This window comes from Anopheles funestus, chromosome 2RL (genome assembly GCF_943734845.2).
Source record: "Anopheles funestus chromosome 2RL, idAnoFuneDA-416_04, whole genome shotgun sequence".
Classification (NCBI taxonomy): Eukaryota; Metazoa; Arthropoda; class Insecta; order Diptera; family Culicidae; genus Anopheles; species Anopheles funestus.
Window position 1 is genome coordinate 53,914,197 of NC_064598.1, and position 18,594 is coordinate 53,932,790.

The following is an 18,594-nucleotide window of genomic DNA, read 5'->3' on the forward strand; positions in this document are numbered from 1 at the left end:
TAAAAGAGAGCAGCACGCGATTGACCAATGGTGGATCAACAGTATTCGGCAGTTTAAGTGAATCTTTATCGGATTTCGTTAAGCGGTGTAACAATACTTAAGTTCTGCAATATCTATTAATCAATTTCAACCAATCGAAAATATTTAGTATTTAGTATTTGTCAGATAGTTATCTTGTTAGGATCGCAGGTGTAGCGATCCGTACATTTATCGTAGCACCATACAAATATGCTGTATTTTCTACCAACATATATGCATTCGCCGCATATGAACTAATAATTATGTTAAAAATAAAGATAAAAATTAGGAAAGCAAATGTACAGCGATTCATCAACGATTCTGTATTCGATTTGTTGTTGTAAATCAATGCATTTGTTGTTGATTGTGTTTGGAGCAGTTTAGACAACCGCGCGGATTGCACACTTTTGCATCGACGGTAGAACTTGAAGCAATGTGTGAGGGAGCAAACAAGACTTGTGGGAGCAGGAAACCATGTATGGAATGAGTACGAACAACAGGGCATTACACAAGAGAAGCGAACAGCATGAGAAAACTCATCAGATTCGACTAGAGCTTTCTGAGCTTACTTTCGTTCAGTGTAAGTGCGAGCAGGCACGGGATATTGTTTAGAGGGAGACATTCTGTCATTTGCTCTTGACAAGTCGAAATTTGCTGCTTGGGATCCCGGTGAAAAACATATAGTAGTGGTGTTGTCAAGCAGCTCTCTAGAGTACATAAACAAAGAAAATGAAGGAGTCGGAAAAGGTAAACATTCAGGTTTTTGTTTTAATTTCTGTTAGAAATATCCGTCCACTAAGTGTTTGAAGCAAAAAATGTGAATATTATCATTATGAGTTCACGTTGGAAACTATTTACAGGATAACCAGACGAATCCTGTAGCAGGAATCGAGGGCTCGGAAAATGTTTCCAGTTCAGATCCAACAAAGGCTGTATGTTAACATCACTTGTGCGTTATTTGGATACTAATGAAGCAAATTTTCAGAAATACCAACAGGCTCTAAATCAAGCGTTTGCCCAAATGGATATTCGGCCAAAGGAATCGTGCCTTGAGGACACGGATAGTGGAACAGATAACGATGAGGTAAGATTGCAATTGATCGTATGCTGGTCTAGATTTCGCACAAACCTGACTGTTTCTGTTACAGGATTACATGAAACGACAAACGCTGAAAATGTGGATAAATCGATTGTTTCGCATCAAAATGACTGATGGCCGAATACTGAGTGGTTATTTCGTGTGTACCGATGCCGATGCCAACGTTGTGCTGCAGGCCACGAGCGAATTCACCGAAATAGGAGGAGAAGAACGAATCCTTGGACTGGTAATGATACCTGGTCGGTACATAGTGTCGATAGAAGAACGCAATCCCAGATTTACGTGGTAACAAACAAATACATGATTGTTTTATTTTCTACACATCCACTAATTCAATGCGTCCCCCTAACATTAGTTGTTGAACTTGAGTGAAAGATACGAAGCGCCTTACTCGAAATGTCTATATGATACAAGTGCTTCCACTACTTGGGCGTAACTATTTTGTTTCGTTCAGCGGTTCATAACCTTTAGCCATTTTTTGCTTGAACTGGTCGTAGGTCCGTTTCCGATCGAAATGCTTCACCCACTGGGCAGGGCAAGATTGCTGGTACAACTTTCGTAACTGGATGCATTCTTTCGGTTCCGGCGCTTGCGATGTGCATTGGTAGTCTGGTGCGTATTTATCCAGGCAGGACCAGTAGTCGTCTCGAGCTTTCCAACATTTTTCACGAGCCTCTTTATCGGGAAAGGACATTTTCTCCGGTCCGTTTTCGGTGTTTCACAACAACAATCTTTGGTTACAATACGAAACGTCAGTGCTGAACGGTGGAGTTCATTCGGACATCGGCCACGATAGTCAAATGACGTTTGATACATTTAATATTACTAGTTTTGTTTGGATATGAAGAAATGTATGAAATAAACTGATTTTCTGTTTATATTTTTATCATGAACTTTAAAATGTGTTATTGAAATATTATAGCCTTCAAAACTGAACTCAAATCCAATGAATTTGAATGTGGCTTTCTCTACTAACCACTAGATGGCGCTACCAAGTTTGGTTTTAAGCAGGTTCTATTTTATAGCTTTTATTTATAGCATTTTATTCCTTTGGGCAATGCTCTTAATCTTTATAGCATTTTATTCCTTGTTTCAAACGATTGTAGATCAGGACGTTTTAAAAAATGTTTTTGATCGTTCTGAACAATATGCTATTTCTGGTTTCATTTCAAATTCAAAGCGTTGATCTACTCGCTAAGAGAAGGCGACAGATTATAGAAATTAAATTTAGATTACTCTTAGTCATTGCACGTCCGCCACAATGGAACGAAACGCGAACGCCATTGGTGATAATCCTCATTTAAATATTTATACAGCTGCTGTAATGCGTTTCCGATAATTACGATACGGATCAATCGATTATCGGGTGAAAATGAAATTGAATTTGTTTCAATTATTATGAACCTAATGAGATGCCCCACGTTGTTTGGGGTCGGTAACGGTATGGATCAGAACCGTTGTCTAGCACATACCAGAGGGTAGCCGTCGCTGTAATGAAGGGTTCCCCAATATCGGTTCACAAAAGCTGTACAGCAAATGAAGCGCGGTGTTGGTCAAACATTCTGATCATCATCCCGATGCTGCAGTGGATGCAACGCAGTGGGCTGCCGTAGAAGCCCTTATGTTTCGGGTCACTATCAAACCCGTTGTTTGATGTTTATCGGCATTAATTAGGCACCCGAAATATTCTGCAGCGAACAGGTCCCCGGGAAAAGCGTCTATTTGTAGTGAATGCCAGCTTGTAATGGGGCGTTAACGATTTTTGCCTGTTTGTTTGGTTGCGGCACAAAAAATGTCTGCTGTTTGTTGCTGTTGATGTTTTTTTTGTCGTACTGTATCGCCCGTTCGTTTGTCTTAGCAGCATCCAGGCTTACAAACGGCTATTTTGCTCCAATTAAAACTAGATCGTTTTACAATGTGAAAGTGCTAAAAACACAAAGGACTCACGCCCCGGTACCATGATTGCCACCCGCCAGAGGTTCAAAGGCATCCGAATGGGAAATCCTTTTTACGATTATTTTCCCAGCATCGCAAGGGACCGATTGGACGGGTTCTGGGATGGAGAAGAAATTGAATTGACAGCATGAAACGAGACTGGACCCTTTTTTTCGCACCCAATTTCTCTTGCCCATTTCCTTTTGATGAGCGAAAAATGCCATTATCAGAGGGAAAGGAATTTTTGCCATCGCGGGAAATATAAAAGATATCGAAGCCGGTCATTTTTGTGTGTGCTTTTTCTCAGCGGAACTTTTAGCTCTAATTGCTTTGAACAGATTTGGAATATATGTGTGTGTGTGTGGGTTTGTGGTTTTTTTTGTTCCATTCGAGCAGTTTAGCAGCAAATTCATAATCTTATTTTATTTAATTATTTCCATTGGTTTTTATAATGAAATTACCATTCATATGCTAATAAATCTTTTAGAAACAAAAGCTCAAAACGATGTATTTGGTTAAAAGGATAGATTACGGATCAAACTGTAGGGCATTGGACAAAGAAAGGCATTTATATAAAAAAGTATAATTTTTCAATGTGCCATTGGTTTTTTGTGGGTTTGATTCACCTGCGCCGCATCACGTCACGACGTTAACTTCGACCATGCGACAATCATGATCCAAATTCTTTTTTTTCTTTTTTTTATTCATAAAGAACGGCCTGGCGGTATTGCTATGATCCAAATTCTTAATAGTTGGAAATATTCCAATTTCAATTAGGGAAATAGATGGAGAAACTATTTCTGCAATATATTAAACGTGACGTGAAATTGGTTCCTTATCGACACAACAATGTGTCATAATAAAGAAACATTCTGGTGATCGAACGAGAGGTGATCAACAGACAGAAGTTCAACTTCGATGTTACTGAACGAAGCTTTCCATGCTGGATTTGATTGACACCAAACCACCAATTTAATCTTTACTTTGCAAATACTTCTAGAAATATAATACAGCTCCATTTTCCTAGGCCTAGTTGCTTCGTGTCGTTCCAAGCAGAAATTATTGTGATGTTTAAATTTAATTTGTTGTATAAAAAAGTAATATTAATAATGTATCATACAGTTTGTTGAAAACATTGGAATAATATATATAAAGTGGAAGGCTTTTGCTTAAGGTCAGTGTTCCACTGGGAATTTGAAACGGCAAATTAGAAACGAAGGCTTTCGTTCCCGGTCTCTACTGAATTTTTTCAATGAATGCTTTCTATGCGAGTGAATAAAACTTCTAATATGTTTCAAAGCCGTTTAACTAAATTATTTCCGATATTGTTTTATTGTTTTCAAAACATTAAAATACATTAAAAAAGATTAGAAACATTACAATAGCTGTTGTTAATTCGAAGGAGCTTCATAATTTATGCAATCGAATGGTTGTATCTACTAACTTCTTCCACTGGCTAGTATTAATATAGTTTTTAATTATGAAAATTTACGACTAGTTACTAGTGAAAAAGTCCCTATCTTTTCAATTCATAAACGATTTATCTAAAAACTTGTTGATATGTAAACACACATAAAAACACCGCAGCAAATAATGCCTTATTCCACTAACCAGTAACAATTCGAGGAAAGCCAACAGAGTCCAACTTAAGTATACGCTGTCCAAGTATACATGCAGCCACCCCGGAAGCCGGACGGAAAGAAAACTGGCCAATTGTATTTGCATAAATTGTGCCTCTCCGAAGTGAAGCGACTTCATGAATGGATGAATGCACCCACAGCAGCTGATGGGCAAAGTGTCGGCTGCTGTTAGTGCTCCCTTCCGCTGCGTATTGCGTGTATATGTGCGGGGTGTTTTTTTTTTCATTCACTGCTATGCCGGTTATTTTAATTTCAAGCTTGCTGCCTTCCCGCTTAAATGGAGGGCAAATAGTTTAAATTCAATGATGAAGTTTAAATCTAATTAGATCTTCCGGTTTTTAGTCAATATTAGCCGTTCGACGCGTCTTTCGCGTAGCGCAGTCCGGCGCTCGGCTATGATGCACTTGAGAAGTTGTGCATCGTAATAGCCAACGTGCCAGTTGTATGAGGGAGAGAGATGGAGTTAAAAAAAACAATAAAAACCATAATAATTTGCTGCGAAGGAAGACGAACAAGTTTGTGAGTGCGCACCTGGCACCGGATGTATTGCATTTGCGTGCGTTTGCACTTGGGTTAGGTAGAGGACTCCGGTGGTGCTTGTAAGTGGAATTTATTTTTTATCTTATACTCTTTCCGCTTGATTGGAAAAGTGTGCCAGAATGAAGAAGAGAAGGTTTCATGGATGATTAGATTTTACTTTTACAGACTACTAGCGTGTAGTAGTATGAAATAATTCGCAAATTATTACTTACTTATTTACTTACTTACTTACTTACTTACTTACTTACTTACTTACTTACTTACTTACTTACTTACTTACTTACTTACTTACTTACTTACTTACTTACTTACTTACTTACTTACTTACTTACTTACTTACTTACTTACTTACTTACTTACTTACTTACTTACTTACTTACTTACTTACTTACTTACTTACTTACTTACTTACTTACTTACTTACTTACTTACTTACTTACTTACTTGCTTACTTACTTACTTACTTACTTACTTACTTACTTACTTACTTACTTACTTACTTACTTACTTACTTACTTACTTACTTACTTACTTACTTACTTACTTACTTACTTACTTATTTACTTACTTACTCACTTACTTTCTTACTTACTTTCTTTCTTACTTACCTTTGATACAAAATAACGACGTTAATCATTGTCTTTCTACAAAACTCTGTCAAAATCTAATCTAATAATACTTTTAACGTCGTACACTTTTATTTCTTCTTCTTTTGTGGCACTCCAGAAGCAGCACCTTGTAAATTTACACCTGGACTCTATTTTAAGGGACATTTATCCAGCTCCAAGTCTGGTCTTCTCTTATAGTTTCAATTGAAATGGAAAAAAACTAAATTGAATGACTAGGAAGAATATCTTATAAGAGATTTCCAACATTGTACTTCTCATATTATGGCACTCTAGTATATCTTTATACAGTGGTTGTCAAAATAAAGTGCCCACTCAACCCCATCGAGAATTTGTGGGCGATTCTCGATGCGAGGGTTGATAAAACAGGTGTGAAAAATAAAGAAAATTATTTTAAAGCCCTGGAACACGCCTGGGAGAATCTCGACCAACAACATTTAAAAAATTTAGTTGAAAGCATGCCGAAACGCCTTCAGCAGGTTCTGAAAGCCAAAGGGGGCCATATAAAATATTAGCAAATTTTGTGAGTGAAATAAATATACATTTTGTTAACTTAATTGAAGTGGGCACTTTTTTTTGAAAGCGTTATTTTAGAAAAAATAAATGGAACTATTTTTGGTGCGTGCAAAAATTTTTATTTATTATGATTAGGTAATGAATCTGTTAGAGTACGTTAAAAGTAGCATTTACAAAAATTTGCAGTGTTCTAAGTTCATTTCTCACAAAAATCATGGCAAAAATGTAAAAAATCAAGGGGTGGGCACTTTTTTTTGACAACCACTGTAATTTAAATATTGCTTATATTTAAATATTGCTTGCGCGCCATTGTCAGAGGAGATGATAAGTCAATAACAGATCACCTTAGGCTGACCAAACCTACGAAGTATGGTGTAACGAAATTCACCTGAGGTTAGTAGGAAAAGTTACAGCAAAACCATAGAATACACTATCGATCGCTAACAACAAGGACAATCTAAAACTCAATTTATGAACAAGTGTCAACGGTTGATAAAGGGTGGATATTATTTCTACCTGTCCACAGTCACCCATTATTGCGTCACGATTCGTGGGATGCATTTGATTTGTGGCCCAACCGGTACGAAACTACAACGTCCCGGAACCATGCAATTCCCAGTACAGTACTTTCGCTCATCCGCTGAAGCCGAAACAGCAGGAAGCATAACAAAATGCATTGTTATGGTTTTCGTACGGGTGAAAAAAGGGGTTTCGTTGATGCACCTGTTATGCGCGAATCGGCGACAAGCAGTCCCAAATGCACTGACACAGTGCAATCGACACACCGGTGCGTGAATGGCGAATTATCATGAAATTTGCGAATTATCTTGTACCTTGCTTCAAAGTCCGGTTGCATCCAGCTGATCAGACTGTACGACCATTTTGCTCGTTTCCGATAGCCACGACCATAGTTCCCATAAATAAGCGGTTCTGCTCCCCTGGAATTCATTTTGGCACCTTGTCGTTGTTTTAACAGGTAACGTGCGATTTATTCGCCCGCTTTTCAAAACCAGTTCTTCCATTCTGGAACGACGGGGTGTGTGCACTGGAGATGGTTCGAGCCTATTGTTTCCGCATGCAGTGCATACGAGGCACAAATCAGCATAATTATGTCAACCCTTTTATTGGAACGGCGTCTAGCGAGCTTTACAAACACGGCGCCTAGCAGTGAATGCAGTTCCAAAAGCGGCATCAAGCAAAAATAGGTGACTGAGGTGTACAGTTGGGTTTGTGGAGAATCGAGCATCGTTTTCGCCTTTTGTGTAAGGGAACCTTTTCAGAGTGTGGCTGCAAACGGGACACTGCATCCAGGAAGCATTCATTGCGGCGGTATGCTACTGCGGTCCTTGGAGGATGAGGATTTCGTGTGCATATTATTACCTGATTTACGGCTAATTAAGTTCTGACAGGGTTCAGTTTGGTTGAGTGAGCGAAACAGAGCTTGGCATTGGTTCACGTGTGTGATCAAACAGGCGTGCATTGCTGAATAGTACACGTCCCTTTTATCAATGCACTTTGTAGCGAAATATTCGGCACTTTAGGTACGCACTGACCCATTTGTCACCGAGGCGTATAGATAATGGATCCGGTCGGGTGCCCAGTACCAAAGCAGAATCTTGATTAACAAAAGGATTTGCATAGCTGAGGTGTTCTGCTTAGTGCGCGTTAGTGTGAGCTACGTTTCAACTATCACAAAGTTTTAGATTGAAATCATGACACGCGTATTGCGTATTGATTATGAAAACAATATAGTAAATGATTTGAAAATGTCCTGGGAAGCTGGATCCTGCAGCAATATAAACGATTAGATAGAGCAGTAAATGAGTCCAGAATGTAAATGATTTGCCTTTGCAGTTTTGTGGAAATGGTAACTTAAATAAATTTTCCTTAAATTATTATTTTAAATAAAAAATTAAGCATAAAGAGAATTATTAATAAAATAAGTTTTTCATAAGCCTGTTCATGTTAAGCATAGGAATTGTAATATTTTTGGTTTTGGGTTTTGGAAAAAATAATGTGAAGATATATTTATTTCTTGCGGAATTATAATTGTAATTGCAAATTGTTACAGTTCAAATATTCCCAAAAATGAATATTTTGCTACATGTTTTGTTCAGCGGCATGCGGTTCCAAGTATGGCATGGGCGTCTTATAATGGCTAAACGATAAAAAATACTCTTATCCAAAGCTAAAAAAAAAGAAACCAAACAGCAATGATACAAAAATGCAACAGCTCAAAGGCATAATGTGTGTTCACGCGAAGCAATTATTTGAGAAACAAAGCAGCAGATTTATAGTGTTGTTTTCCTCGCTTTAATACCCTCGGTGTGATAATCGTAAGCTCATACGGTGGTTAGAGTTGATCTCGTGCCAATGAAATCGTGAATTAAACTTTTGGTTCCCAGCCAACTCATTCAACTTGGATGCTGGGAAGGTTGCTGAGTTTTGTGCGAAATCGGTGTGGCTTACGATCATGCGCGGAGTCAGTTTCGGTAGCTACACTGAGAACTGGTAAAGCAATGGATCTAATATCTAAACCGGTGAATAATGTGCTTGCAGGCAGATGTGTTTTTTTAGGTAATTATTGCTTATGAGCTGACATGAAGGTTGGTTGGAAAAGCTGTACACAAAAAATAAGAGACCATTGGGATTCTGTTTCATCTCAGGGAAGTTTTTATGTTATTGTTGATAGTACTATATGTTCAATGGGGCGCAATTTGAAGATAGCTGATTGCTGAATAAAGTCCCGGAAGAAAAGCTCTGTTTGATAATCTCTGATGAACGTTCGTCCAAGTACATCATCAATGCTGGTTTCCGTTGGAAAAAGGAGGTAAAAAGGATATAGTTTTAAATGTGTGGAAAGTCTCGGTAGCTTTTCACGCTTTCATGTTTCCGGTCAATATTGGTCGGACAAAACGTTATTTCCAAGTGAGTTTTATAATTGCTTGCATTACCATTTAAAAGCTTTTCATGATGGGATTCAGCTCGTTGAAATGTTAATTGCTTCTCAGGTTTTTGAGCAAATGTATCAGTATAAGTTCCTGGTGGGAGGAAGCTGTATGCTGCATTCAGAGGTTAATTGCCGTCAATAATGATATGTGTTTTTGAAAAGGGATCGCATGTTGAGTTGAGAGAGATTTCTGGTGGCACTATGTTTTTTAAGAACAACAAGAATATTGTGCAAAATATATCAAGTTCCTTGCACTTGTTAGGAGTTTACGTGGCCACCTGTAAAGGAACGAACTTTTGTTTATACACAAACATATCTAAAAATTCTTATGTTTAATCTAGGGGTTTGTTATAAACAAATTTGAAGCTACATTAGTGGGATTTTAACTGTTGTAAAAACAGTGTTTGACTATCAACACTTTACAAATCTTCTGACAGAGCAATAATTTTAACGAACGCAAAATTCTTAAAGAAATTTTAGCAACTCTGTAACCATTGGAGAGACTCTATGGTCAATGGGTAATAGATTTCAGGTATTAAAACTGAAGTTTTGATTCTATGAATTAATAAATATACGTCACCTTAACGAATAAAACCGAACTGAAGCTTGAATAATTTATGAAAATGCCAACGAAGACAACACCATTGAACGATAAGAAATATCGACAATTAAACATAAGAGAATACCTATGTGTCTAACCATGTAAATAATAATTTTTGTATAAAGTACGTTAATCATGTGTAAAAATTTACACTTTTATCGTATTTCAAAATGCTAATCAAATAATTAATAACTGTTGCCCGTTTCTATAATTAATTGCACCAATTTATACGCAAAATGCATGTTTAACTTTCCTGTAGTAAAATGTTTCCAAGTAATTCATCAAACTTTCGGAAAAATCCTGTCAAGAAACAAGTTATAACAATTCAATTGGGTTTATTGTAATAAATAGGGATGTAAGAACTAGATTTTATAAAGTTCATGGCCTAGAACAATGATTCACGGCACGAGCAAGCCATACATTCGTTGGCAAAGGAATTGATTCCACATTGCTGATGAGTCATCAGGGAAAAGTGTAAGCCACACGAAAATCGAGTGAATCGGTCTTACTGTAAATACTACTGACTGCGCACCCTTCCAACACCTGCCGTCTATCGCGTGTGGTGAGAAAAGCGTCATGTTGCATAATTACCATTTTCATCTGTTTACCCTTTCCATTAGACCCACGATCACCGCTCAGATGGTGGGTTGCCCATACCCACTGCATCCTATCAAAGCATGCATGACCTCCTCCCAGTTCAAGGTGTACAATGTTGGCCTCCCATCCGTTTACCCCGGCACGGGTATGGGGCGTGGGTGTATAAATATAAGAGAACGCCCGATGCAACCAAGCAGTAAGTTCCTATCGTTCGGGTGCATTCTCCACCAAAAATAACGGGTGTGTCAGTAACAGAGAAGTGCATTCTCAAATTGCATCGGAAAAACGAAACCTTTAAAAAATCAAACCTTCAACAAGATGAAAGTGCTGGTGAGTAGTCTCTAAAGAGTCACCAACTCCCAATGGGAATGTTCTGCAAAGGACAAAGAACGCGAACGCATGAAAACTGCACGGTCGTTGGTTCCCCGTACCACCGGTTCGGTGGTGTTAAATTACACTTCTTTACGGGTTTTCGCGTGCGCCCACTTTCTGCAAACTGTGAGTGATTCTGTGGTTGTTGGTGGCAAGATTGGAGCAGCGGTGTTTGGTGTGGTGAAAATTAACTTGAAGCAAGAATTTGAAGAACAAAAAAGACAAAAAAAACCTGCATAACATTTAGGGGGCGATGTTGGGCGATTGGTTTAGTACTTGCATTGGGTGCATAAAAACTGCAATGAAGTGCGTTTTGTTGCGAAAATGCTAATGAGTACAGTAAACAATCATGTTGATAATAGTGAAAGCCATAAGGACTATTTGCTACCGCGCTAGAGGAACGATCGTGGAAGAGCATCACAAACTTTACACGGTGCATATCGAACCCATGGTGCTGTGATTATAAAATAACAACGTTCAAGGGTAGAGCAAACTTGCAGAAGCTTTCTTCCATTTTTCAAAGTGAAGTGGTTTTAGAGAATAGTTTTCAGTGGAACAATGTTGTATGTACAGCGGAACTAGTGCCAGAAACAGTTTGGTTTTGGGTTTGCGACGTGACGAATTCAAGTATCTATAATTTACGCTTCACAACACAGAAGCCCTGGCAGTGGACTTTAATTTTGCATTTGTTTTCGTTACAGTACTTACTTAGCTGTGCTACAAATGTTCGTTTTTGTACTTCGTTCGTTGTTGTGTTTGAAGCGCAAGGACGATATGATTGGGTTGGCAGTACATTTTGAAACGGGAACGAAACGAAGAAGCACTGTACGGCTGGTAGGAAAGTTTACATACTTTTTGGCCAGACTCAAAGTTTGTGCGAGTTTGTGCACAGTAAAACTTTAATTGGCCCAGTGTGGCACACAGTTTGAAGGGTGTCACTCTTCACACGAAACGGCAAACAAAAATGCAGGGATGTTGGTTGTTTTTTTTTTTTTAAATATATTTTTCTTCACTAATGCAGTAACAACGAATAAAAGTGGTTGCTTGTGGCTGCATGCGACAGTACACGTAGAGCGTCGAAAAGGGAATTTCATTCATTCGATTTACTTATTTTCGGTGGATGCATAAAGTAGTTTGCAACTATTTTGGAAAAGTTGCACTTTTGAATGACAATGGGACGTTAGCGGACTTGTTGAATAAGGTTGTCTGGGATACGAATAAGCACAGAATGAATAATTGAATTTATGTTGAGAGTGTAATTAGAAGCCAATGGCATTGGTGTTGGTGACGTATCTAACAGAAATAATTCGTGTTGTACATGTGCTTGAAGCTCCCTACATTTGCTCAGAAAATGAGGTATTTAGCGCATTAAAGGTAGAATTTTAGCTCCGACATTTAATGAAATTAAGTAAATAGAAAAAATAATAACATTTCCAAAAAATCTCTATTGTATCTAAATTAAAAAGTTCTTGCAAGTAAATCATTAAACCTTTAAGAAATTTTACAACATACAAAAAATAAAAATCGGATCGATGAGTTTGTTTGACACTCGTAAAATCGATAAGAATTTGATTTTCGGCTTTCGCTCCCTGGTTAGAAAACTTGGTTTGTGGGTTTAACCATCTTGGAAACTCGTCCATTTTGCCATGGTGGATGGGATTGGTTTATTTGATTTTAATCTTCTTTTACGATCACGCACAAAAAAATGGTCATGGTGAAAAACGCGTAGCCAGGGAGTAGGGAAAAGTCGATAAAACGGCGGAGAAAGGGTTCTATGGTCGTACAAAAATGGTACCAAAACCATGGGGATGAAGAAGAAAAACACTCCTCGCAGAAATGTAGCACAAAAAGCAAGCAAAACGGAAAACCAGAACAGAACGCAAGGAAACAAATATTCACTGCTTGCAACAAATCTGTTAACTTACGCAAATAAAAAGTGTACAAGAAAAGTGTCCCCAAATCATGGGAAATCCCATCGGCATGGTTACAAAATTGATGGGTTTCTCTGTCCATACGAGTAGACAAATCAATGCGAAAGTGAACGAAAGAGATAAAAGCCGGCGAATCAAACCCGAAACGAAATCGTACAGCGGCACAGTAATAAGTGGCTGATCTTATCCTTGTTTTCTGTTTTTTTTTTGTATGAGCATGTTGTCACACCCGTCGCCACGTTCACTTTTTCGCGCTTGATCGATAATGAACCTGTCGAGTGGAACCTACTTTGGATGGCAAAAGTTAATGAAAGTTACCGTCGTCCATGTTTTTTTTTTGGAGAGGGGACCAACTACAAAAAAATGGATTAAAAGCCAGTCGAGCTTTTAATGCTGGTGCGAATCCTTTCCTCTTAACCGCATGTTAGTGCTGGCTGGGATAAAGGGAAGAAAATGAGAAACTACTGATTGCCGGTACCGAAATGAGGACCAACACTAGCGCTTGGAAAAAAAGGTTCATTCAGCTTTTTTGGGTCCACTAAAAACGAAAGATGGATGCTGTGGTATTCACGGGACTTCCGTGGGTGGGTGGCACAGTTGTGGGTCCAGCGGGAAGATAGTCAAACCGTAACATCGAAAAGGTTTTCCCGTGTCTGGGGAGGTTTCCCGTGCTGGGGGTTCTCTTCGCTTCAGATTTCAACGCTTCGTAGCTATTTTTTAGCTTCCTTCCTACGAAACCGAATGGTTTCTGGGTGTTTTTACAGGAGCGTGGTTTTTGCGCCCACCGTGTACGAGAGGAAAAGGATGAAAGTGGATTTGAAAAATAATCAGTAAAAAAAAACGGAGGGAAAAAGCATCAGACCACCGTGGACAACTGAGATGGGGGGACGGCTTTTTTATGGCTTCTCGAATGTGTACGATTCATTTGAAAGTTTTACACCTCACCAAGCTGAAAGGAAGCGTTAGTGATCGTGGCAGCTTCACGGCGGGGTTTTTAATATTGATTTTTAACGTTCGATTTAAGTGAGTGGTTTTGTAGAAAAGGTAGACTTATGCTTTTGTCACCCGGTGAGAAGATAAAGTCTCTCATGAAACCGGTGTGCTGATGAGTGAGACTATAGAGTATATGTAATACAGAAAGCTGGATAATACTGTAAGAAAAAATAAATGTTTGTAGATGGTAGATATATTATTTTATTATTCGAGATCAAATAATTATCCACATTAGTTGCATTACAATACTAGTACTAGATAATCTCGACGTAAGTGTTTGTTCACTATAAGAAGGAACAACTAAATTAGTTTTCAAACCCGAACACCAATAGTCTCCAGCTGTTACCATGTGGTGAAGGGTAAACGAAATAATCGCCAAGTATCGCGTCTCATACGTCGGACTGTCGCTTAATTCTACACCTGGGATAAAAGTAATCACGAAACATTCGTAGAACTTTAGCACTGTTTATTCTAGCTCCACTTGCCCCAAGAGGGTAAAAGCTAGTCAAGGGTATAGCAACATCATCACCTGAACCGGGACGATCATCACGTGGTACAACACACTATCGTTGCAATCACGACCAAGCAGAGCTATCGTGAGTGCACTTGTGGCGTAAAGTTGTGTCGTAGAATTCCGACAAAGTTTCGACCGTATGTTGCCGCACGGACGAAACACCCGGAAATGCTGACCAAAGACAGCTGGCTCTAGCGGAAGATGTTTTGCAGGGCATGTGGGAAGGTGAGAACACTTCTCCGCACATGTGTTCCAAAACATTGAAGACGGCGAGTTGCTAATGAATATCTACTGTCGTGTGCCGTGCCCGAAGTTCCTTGCGATGCAGTCTTTGACGGTGTTGAAGTGCCGCTGCCATTATCGGTGCTAGCTCTGGCGCTGATTCTGAAACTTCATTAGATGCGACGGCTGGACGGACGAACTAGCACTGGGCGGAAAGTTTTCGGTGCTGCCTCTCGCAAAAGAGTAAGTCACAGAAGCGTGCTGCGGCAACTTGGCAAACGATTTCGTGTGCCTTGCAGCTGAATATCCTTTGGGGAGGAAAAGTTTGGCACCACCGGTGGCGGTAGGGTTTTGTAACGGATCATCCGGATGTTGTAGTGGCGCCGTCGACAACGTAACTGAAGATGTAACTTTTGGATGCAGAAGACGATGGTCAGAGGGTTTGAAGCAAGAAAGCACGATGTTCGACCGAGGTTGCAGGAATTCTAGTAATAGTTAAAATAGGAAAGGTGGATGGAAAGTTTATTTTTTGGTTACCGTATGGCAGTAATGTGCATCAGCTAAGGGTAGCCGAAACATACAAAAATTTCACTGAAAAAAAACAACTTTTGTGTATGGTTGTTACCTGAGGTTCGGAAAATAGCGCGAACTAATTAGGAGACAAGAAAGTACAATCTTTTAGGAAAAAGTTTTGTAAGGAACAACCCACATATTAAGAACATAAAACATAAGACACAACATATTTAGATGTGCGCTCGATATTATTATAGAAGTTAGAAAAAGCATGTGTGAGACTTTTAGCTTTTTTCCGGAATATCTGTATGAATTTCCGTTTTCGCACGAGATGAGAAACTCGAAAACGTTCATAAAGCATAAGCTTGCTGTCGGCGGTGAAATTGCTGCAAAGAAAGCAATGTTTACCGGAGGTTTTTGTTTTCGTACTTTCCGAACAGAAAACATCGCCGACAGCTTTACGTTGTATAACGGTCTTCCTTTCAACACCATTTACGGTTCATTTTGTGTGTTTAGTGATTGTATGCTTTGCATTTTTCCGTTCTTAGGAACTCATTAACTTAGGTCTGTCTGAAAGTGAACCGACCGAACACTAAAGCTAACCATGTTGATGCATCCACTGGTTCGAGTGTGTATTTTATTGCTTCCTTGCGCTTCTCGGACTAGCGGATCGGTTGGCAAAACAGCAGCCTGTTTTGGGTCGAAATCAATCTTTCAATCAACGGATCGCGAACAGTACGTTGTAAGTTTGACCAGCACATGGTGGTAGTTCGTCGCAATGCGACTTGTTCGGAGTTTGTTAGAGTATTCTTCCGGCGAAAAAAGTGTTTTGGCCGAGCCGGTTGCGGTTCCAGCTATGCGGTTCAATACGATAGCTTCTATGCAGCTCATCCGATGTACGAGACCGATACAAAAACGGGGAAAATCGTTTATCAGTACTCACTGGTAGCGGTAGGAGAGCAAGGTGGTCACTTTCCGGCAGGTAAAAAGACCGTTATGCCGGTAGCTAATGTGTGTTGTTACTTCCGATGCACCGGGCGCTGCAGACGAACCGTTCTGGTGGATTGGAGCATTGATTAAAATTTCATTTCACCGTCGTGATTTTCGGCACAAAATCCCAGCTGAGCATACCGTACCGGTGGATGCTGTCGTTGATCGGGAGCTGGCTGGGCATGCCGTGCACCGTGTAGTGAGTTTATTGGCTGCGACGATAACCGCAAACGTGCTAGCGAGCGGTTTCGGTCCGATTTATGGTGAAACTCTCTCGATGGGTCGACCGGTCGTCCCGGAGCCACCAATAAAAGCGTTCATTATGGTGCTATATCGGTGGACGTTTTGGTCGATGCATGCAGGCGTCCATACGGGAAGCGAATCGAACGTCGAGACGGACGAGCCAGCGAGACAAAAGCGTTGACAAATGTTTGCGATGGACAGCAGTGCAAAGGCAATCGCGATGGAAGCAAAGCAATTTGACGAGATTGATTTTGAAATCATTTGGATTTTCTACTTTACTGATAGCGTGTGTAAAACGAGCTACGATTTATTGCATCTGCATGTACGTACACTTCTTAATCAGATAGGAACGTCGCATACTGTGAAATGTAGCAATAATACTACCTTTTATGGTTTATCAACGGGGTTGATTTTTTATTTTTTAAGATTTAAAAATTACAATACTAATTAAAATAAAAGAGTCTTAATGCACATAATTTATGTCCTGATCTAATAATATCCTATATTTGACTCTACGATAAGTTAGGCTTAGCAATAAACAACGTTCGTTCGACACGGCCAGCAGAATGTCTTTGTAATTATATTTTATTTAAACAAATTTTTATATAATTTTTCGGGTTTATATTTATGAAACAGAATAGTACGTGAAAGATATTTTACACAATAAGTCTATTTTATTAGTGATATAACATTTTTTTCCAAAAGAAACCATGATGCCTTCGCGCCGTTCCGTTACTCCTTTAGATGAATAATCTAATTAGCTATTCTAGTTCAGTTCTATCCTAACGTTGGCAGTGAAATATTTCATGAAATCAGTTTTAAATAAACATATTTCATGAAACCCTTTTATATTTTTGAAAATCTTCATATTTCAATTACTTGAAAGATCCGCGCTCACGGCTTATAGTTAAGTGGCACCTAACCACTAGAGCTACAGGGGCGGTTTAAGCAAGATTTATGGTAACTTTAAGAAACAACTTTGAAAAGCTGGATCACATTTAAATGTTTTGCATTATCATCATAAAGTACTTCAAATTGTTTAAGTCAAAAAACAATGTGATGAAAATTAGGTGTTCTGCTCAAGATTACTGGTCCGGTAGTTCTAGTGTTAATAAACAACTACACCACATTGCCCAATATTCTTCCGTTTCCGTGGTCTTTATTACGTTTCACAATGGCCCTTTTTTTCTTTAACAGGTATCCATGCTTTTGGTGGCGTCGGTGTTTGGTGTTATTCTAAGTGCTCCCTTAGATGAACAGCAACAGACTGTTGCGGTTGATGGTGCAGAAAAGCGTCAGGAAAAGCGTGGCATTGGACTTGCCTACAACGGACTGTCAGGCTTTGGTGCGTATGATACATCACTCGGGCTGGCTGGCTATCCTGCCACCGCTTACATCACACCGACCGTAATCAAGTCCACGTACACCGTTCCGGTGGCAGGTAAGAGAATGTTGGCAGGTTGCGGTGAATAAAAGTGTTCCGACTGTAGTGTGATAACTTGGTTCATCTTTTCCGCTCGTTCTACGCACGCAGCGACGTACCATACGGCAGCCTACGATGCGGCCCACAGTAAGTTCGCCTACGGTGGTTTCTATCCGGCCAGCTACGGTGGGTACAGTACGGGAGGATACGGTGCATTCGCAGCTCCGGCCAGTTACAGCAAGATCGTCCATCCGGCCACTAGCACATACACGAAGGTTATCCAAACGTATCCGTCAGCGACGCTAGTTGCGGCCGGTACACCGGCTGTCGCAGGCTACACTGGAGTGGGCAGTCTTGGGGGATACGTTTACTAGTGAGTAGGCAAAAATGAAGTCGAGCGTGAATGGAACACCGTGGGCAGATTCGGAATAGAGGCTTACAATGCTATCTGGAAATAAAATCACATCAAAAGTGGATCAAGTTCAGTAATGTTTATTTCGAATTTTTGAATCTCTGCAGTATCTACATTTGAATCACATGCGGAACTTTTAACTAATTACAACCATTAGCCCCTTTTGCTGGTGTGTATTTTGCATAAACATTATTCACTATTTACCAATTCCATTTAATATCGAGTAACAACCTACCCATCCCAATTACGCGGCCGAGAGGGATTGCATGGTACGCCACATGTACCACCAATTGGATATCGCTTGTGCCGGTGAGGCAATTATGTTCCACGCTGTTGCATGCAGATGTCGATATGAACGTCCTCAAATCAACCAGACTGCACTCTAATTACGCGCAAATCCGAAACCAATCACGGGATGCGAGATCTTGCCGACAGCCGACCGCAAGGACAAGTATCCAT

At 39.6% G+C, this 18,594-nt stretch overlaps 3 protein-coding genes across 4 annotated transcripts; 2 read left to right on the plus strand and 1 right to left on the minus strand.

The window, feature by feature from the left end:
- Window positions 1-609: 609 nt before the first annotated feature.
- On the plus strand, window positions 610-1,448 carry LOC125761046 (N-alpha-acetyltransferase 38, NatC auxiliary subunit). Of its 2 annotated transcripts, none has more exons than XM_049421810.1 (4): window positions 610-765; window positions 879-950; window positions 1,016-1,102; window positions 1,167-1,448. In XM_049421810.1, the coding sequence occupies exons 1-4, from the start codon at window positions 748-750 to the stop codon at window positions 1,404-1,406; spliced, it is 417 nt and encodes a 138-aa protein (XP_049277767.1). In that variant the 5' UTR covers window positions 610-747; the 3' UTR covers window positions 1,407-1,448. The 2 variants fall into 2 exon arrangements, with proteins under 2 accessions (XP_049277767.1, XP_049277766.1); XM_049421809.1 differs by having other exon boundaries at window positions 645-765; window positions 1,004-1,102.
- Window positions 1,395-1,875, minus strand: LOC125761047 (cytochrome c oxidase assembly factor 6 homolog). Its single transcript, XM_049421811.1, has one exon. It carries the CDS (start codon window positions 1,809-1,811, stop codon window positions 1,554-1,556), a length of 258 nt encoding a protein of 85 aa, XP_049277768.1. The 5' UTR covers window positions 1,812-1,875; the 3' UTR covers window positions 1,395-1,553.
- Window positions 1,876-10,470: 8,595 nt separating this feature from the next.
- On the plus strand, window positions 10,471-18,208 carry LOC125761045 (uncharacterized). The gene is made up of 3 exons (XM_049421808.1): window positions 10,471-10,852; window positions 17,498-17,741; window positions 17,835-18,208. Exons 1-3 carry the CDS (start codon window positions 10,841-10,843, stop codon window positions 18,095-18,097), a joined length of 519 nt encoding a protein of 172 aa, XP_049277765.1. The 5' UTR covers window positions 10,471-10,840; the 3' UTR covers window positions 18,098-18,208.
- The last annotated feature ends 386 nt before the right edge of the window (window positions 18,209-18,594 follow it).

What these genes read in the sequence shown, in the direction of transcription:
- LOC125761047 (XM_049421811.1), bottom strand. Translation starts at nt 1,811, where the DNA reads ATGTCCTTTCCCGATAAAGAGGCTCGTGAAAAATGTTGGAAAGCTCGA.
- LOC125761046 (XM_049421809.1), top strand. An exon ending in GTTCAGATCCAACAAAGGCT is followed by an intron (nt 951 to 1,003) that starts GTATGTTAACAT and finishes GCAAATTTTCAG; the next exon opens with AAATACCAACAGGCTCTAAA. An exon ending in GTGGAACAGATAACGATGAG is followed by an intron (nt 1,103 to 1,166) that starts GTAAGATTGCAA and finishes TTTCTGTTACAG; the next exon opens with GATTACATGAAACGACAAAC.
- LOC125761045 (XM_049421808.1), top strand. An exon ending in GTACACCGTTCCGGTGGCAG is followed by an intron (nt 17,742 to 17,834) that starts GTAAGAGAATGT and finishes CTACGCACGCAG; the next exon opens with CGACGTACCATACGGCAGCC.